The following is a 5,001-nucleotide window of genomic DNA, read 5'->3' as shown; positions in this document are numbered from 1 at the left end:
CATTTCTGTTTATTTTCAAAAATTGCACTATTCATTTCATCTAGCGATGTCCTCCTTACATTAAATGCACCTTTTTTGCTACCAATATTCATTTAGCCCAAACCTGGATTGGCTGTCACAGTGGCTGTCAGTCATAAAATCGCAAGGGCCGTCCCTCAATCCACGGAAGTGGGTTTGCTACAACCATGATAGGAAAAACATTTTCTAGACAAAAGCGTAACTTTAAAGATATTTTGTTATTGTTAAGTTTTAAGTTCCAATATCTTCTTCCCCATGCTCTATATGAAATTTGTACATCCCACCTGTGGTATACATTCAACCACTGACCCAAAAGTGCTGTTTCAAGAGGCAAGTGGACTTTCTTTGAAGATGTTTGACTTCTCATCCAAGAAGCTTCTTCAGCTCTGACTGGATGGTGGAGAATGGAAGGATTTATACTCCTTGCAGACAGCTGGTCATTTACATTCTTTTAGCAAGTTGTTAAGGTCACCTGGAGGTTTATCTGTATCATCAGGGTCACCTGAGTAGTGCAAATTCCCCACCACCCAGTCAGAGCTGAAGAAGCTTCTTGGATGAGAAGCGAAATGTCTTCAAAGAAAAACCAGAAAGTCCAGTTGCCTCTTGAAAAAAGCACCTTTGGGACAACCATGACCTGGATGACTGAGAATCTCCATAGACATTCAACCACTGATTGAAAAGCACTACTGTAAAATATATTTGGGGAACCGTAGCTCTCTTGTTCTTGCTGTATTCTGTTCTTCAGCAAAAGAGATTTGAATAAAATATCTACTTGGGGAAGTTCAGGAACTCCATATGATTCTTAAATTCAGAACCATCTCAGTTAGCCCTGACAGCAAGATTTGCAAGTGTCAATTCGGTTTTAGTTTCCTCGTTCCTGATGCAAGAGCTAAGAACTGAATTAATATTCCTTGATCTTAATATATGCTAAGACTATTAAAGCACTAATCAGCATGAAAAGCTTCACTCTATTCTAGCTAGTGAAGTATCTGTTGCCCCTGAGACATTTGTGGGAGGGTTTCTGAATGTTTGTTCAACACTATCAGTGTTTCATGTTCCAGTTTTTGCTTTATAAAATTGCATTTTGTCAAAACATGAAAGGATTTGAGTATGTGTTTTCCCACCTGTAATTCAAAGCGAAACGGCAACAGAATTAAGCTTGTGCCCTTACGGCAGAGAGTGGGAAAGAATTTATATTTTTATTTATTTTATTTATTTATTTTGTCACAACAGTATATATAAGCATAAGCATGAAAATAACTATATAATATATAAGCATATATATAAGCATAAGTATGTAATAACTATATTAATTGGATATAATGAAACAATAGGGCAGGAACGGTAGGCATGTTTGTGCTCTTATGCACGCCCCTTACAGACCTCTTAGGAATGGGGTGAGGTCAATAGTAGACAGTTTTTGGTTAAAGCTTTGGGGATTTTGAGGAGAGACCACAGAGTCAGGTAGTGTGTTCCAAGTATTAATAACTCTGTTACAGAAGTCATATTTTCTGCAATCAAGATTGAAGCGGTTAATATTCTGCTGCTCAGCTGCGTTTCAAACCCATTTCCATCGATTTTCCGCTCAGAAGTATCCCCAGCACTCATTCTTAAAATTCCTTTGTGCAAAGCAGAAGAAAAGATGGCTCCCCATGTGCTCAGCCAAAACATCAGCTGGGCTTTTGTAAATAAGCTACGCACCCAATGCCCACAAGTTATAAAGCAGTCAAATGGAGTTGCGGGCTGAGAAGCCTGCTGCTTTCTGCGTGTAACCTTATCCAAATTAATCTCAAAAAAAGGACTATTAGGAATCAATACTTCAGGCAATGAATTCTGGTTCATGGATTTATTCACAGTGAGTCCAAAGCATCTTGTGTGTGTGTGTGAGAAAGAGAGAGAGTTCTCTTATTTTTCAGCTGTTCTTTCTGTATGTCTTATTAAGGCTTCCTGGAAGACGGCCACTGCAAAATCTGCATCTTCCTTAGTAATGCACATCGGAGGTTTAATTCTAAATGTCTTGGGGAAGAAAAAAAAAAAGAGGGAAATATTATACAGAGAAGAAACTTGTTTAAGTAGTAGAGATGTTCTGGCTGTAGATATAATCAGAAAGCAACATACTGTTTCCAGTTAAGGGGCAGAGAATGGGGATGGACCAAGCTAAAACAATTCCAGCCTACCACAAGCTAAATTTATTGATCGATCTGTAAGGTCCAGCTTTACAATTTACTTTGCAAGCCATTAACCAAAAAAAAAAAAAGGTAAAGACAGGCAGCCTCTTCCCTTCTCATGCGGTCATTTTATGATGCTTGGCAACCAGTCCACATTTACAGTAACCTGTGTTCACAAGGCTGATTCACAATATTTCTTTGCCACAAATCGGCATTTCTGGTTTCCGGCAAAAAAACCCCAAAACATCCATTGTGACAATGGGCCGCTTAATGAACAGCATGACTTAACGACAGTAATCTGGGCTCAATTTTAATCGTAATTTGAGAACTGCCTGTATTACTCTCCCCATGTTTTCATGCCCAGGCTAATATACCTGAAACAAGCAGGTTTGGGAACAAACATCAGATAAAATTTCATGCACAGACGGTTGTATGTGTTTCTTTTTTTTTTACAATAATGCATTATTTATGCAGTGATACGATATTACTTATATCAGGGCTGGCTAAACTTTTTCCCCTCTGGGCCAAACTTTTCTTATTATTTTGAGGTCTGGATGGGTAATTAAGGATGGTAAAAAGCAATTTCAACTTCATCTAGGCTCCAGTGACATCACCATGATAATGACAGGGTGATGTCACTGGAGCCAGGGTGAGATTGAAATTGTTTTTTTACCATCCTAAGTTACTTGGGGTCACCTGTCAACCTGGCAAAGTTCAATCTTTTGAAACAAAGAAGAATACTTGTGCCTTACAAGGTAGCCCTTGACTTACGACCATAATCAAGGCCCAAATTTTTAACAGCTAAGCAAGACAGTTGTTAAGTGAACTGTGCCCCATTTTACGAACTTTCTTGCCACAGTTGTTAAGTGAATCACTGCAATTGTTAATTGTTCAGTGCAGGGGTCTCCAACCTTGGCAGCTTTAAGCCTGGAGGACTTCAGTTCCCAGAATTCTGGACTTAAAGTCCTCCAGGCTTAAAGTTGCCAAGGTTGGAGACCCCTGGTTCAGTAAATCTGGGTTCCCCATTGGCTTTGTTGTCAGAAGGTCACAAAAGATAATCACGTGGTCCCATGATGCTACAACCGTCATCAATTCATGCCAGTTGTCAAGAGTCCAAATTTTGATCACCTGATCACGGGTATGCTGTAATGATCGTAAGTGTGAAAAACAGCCATAAGTCACTTTTTTCAGTGCCATTGTAACTTTGAAAGGTTACTAAATGAATGGTTGTAATTTGGGGACACGGCGGCTCAGTGGCTAAGATGCTAAGTTTGTCAATCGAAAGGTTGGCAGTTCAGCGGTTCGAATCCCTAGTGCCGAGTAACTAGGTGAGCTCCCGTTACTTGTCCCAGCTTCTGCCAACCTAGCAGTTCGAAAGCACATAAAAAATGCAAGTAGAAAAATAGGGACCACCTTTGGTGGGAAGGTAATAGCGTTCCGTGCGCCTTTGGCGTTTAGTCATGCTGGCCACATGACCACGGAGACATTTTTGGACAGCGCTGGCTCTTCGGCTTTGAAACGGAGATGAGCACCGCCCCCTAGATTCGGGAATGACTAGCATATATGTGCAAGGGGAACCTTTACCTTTACCTAATTTGAGGACTACATTTTTTTAATATGTAAATCATTAATTTTTCTTCATCATGGGTCATCCTTCTGTCCACTAAAGAACTGGCTATGGGCACAGCTTAATATGCTTCTCAAAATTTGCAGTACCTGTAAATGCATCCCTCCTTTGCCAATCAGCAACCCCATGTCTTTGCAGTCTTCCCAAATCTGGTCCATCTCTTCAGCTGGAAGTGGCTGGCGAGTTTCCTATGAAGAAAGTTTAAACTTCAGTTTCTCACCCCTTTTTCATTAAAAAAACAAAACAAAATAGGAAAGCATGAAAGAATCAAACAATACATAGCCATTAATAACAGAAAGGTGCATTTTTGTGTTATGAGTCTTTGTGCATGCACAGACATTCAAAAGGTATTTTGAGTTGTTAAGGGCAACATATTAATAAATAAAATACGAGAGGTAATGTTGGATATGTTAACATGAAATTTTACAGGTTTTAGAATTGTAGGTTGACATACCCAGCATCACAATACAACTTCTATTTTATTGATTGATTAAAAATACTCTTACCATTAAGAACTCAAAATAGCTTTTGAATGTGTGCGCATGCACAAAGATTCACAAAAATGCAGCAGCTGCAGCATTAATTTTTCAGAAATTGCCATTGTGAGTTAGTGGTGTTTGCAAGAGGACTCTACAGTTAGTCGTATCTATCATTATATTTATATACTTTTCTGTGCCAGAACAAACTCTATAATCAAGCTTCAGTGTGTAGTTCTCTACTCAGCTTATTATTATTTTTTGCACTGTGATTTTAGTACAACTGTTAATATTCAGTTCTGAAACACCTATAGATTTAACATAACATAACATAACAACAGAGTTGGAAGGGACCTTGGAGGCCTTCTAGTCCAACCCCCTGTCCAGGCAGGAAACCCTACACCATCTCAGTCAGATGGTTATCCAACATCTTAAAAATTTCCAGTGTTGGAGCATTCACAACTTCTGCAGGCAAGTTGTTCCACTTATTAATTGTTCTAACTGTCAGGAAATTTCTCCTTAGTTCTAAGTCGCTTCTTTCCTTGATCAGTTTCCACCCATTGCCTTCTTGTTCTACCCTCAGGTGCTTTGGAGAACAGCCTGACTCCCTCTTCTTTGTGGCAGTCCTGAGATATTGGAACACAGCTATCATGTCTCCCCTAGTCCTTCTTTTTATTAAACTAGACATACCCAGTTCCTGCATATGTCTGGG

At 39.4% G+C, this 5,001-nt stretch overlaps 1 protein-coding gene across 1 annotated transcript in view; it reads right to left on the bottom strand.

Moving 5' to 3' along the window:
- Positions 1-1,072: 1,072 nt before the first annotated feature.
- AGXT2 (alanine--glyoxylate aminotransferase 2) overlaps positions 1,073-5,001 on the bottom strand; it is a 33,118-nt gene continuing 29,189 nt past the window's right edge. The window contains exons 13-14 of the mRNA XM_058169045.1: positions 3,903-4,001; positions 1,073-2,034 (exon numbers count right to left, since the gene is read on the bottom strand). Of these exons, the coding sequence (XP_058025028.1) occupies positions 1,924-2,034; positions 3,903-4,001 (210 nt within the window). The 3' untranslated portion in view covers positions 1,073-1,923. The remainder of the gene's footprint in view (positions 2,035-3,902; positions 4,002-5,001) is intronic.

Source organism: Ahaetulla prasina, chromosome 2 (assembly GCF_028640845.1).
Source record: "Ahaetulla prasina isolate Xishuangbanna chromosome 2, ASM2864084v1, whole genome shotgun sequence".
NCBI lineage: Eukaryota > Metazoa > Chordata > Lepidosauria > Squamata > Colubridae > Ahaetulla > Ahaetulla prasina.
This window is presented reverse-complemented; position numbering and strand designations above follow the sequence as displayed.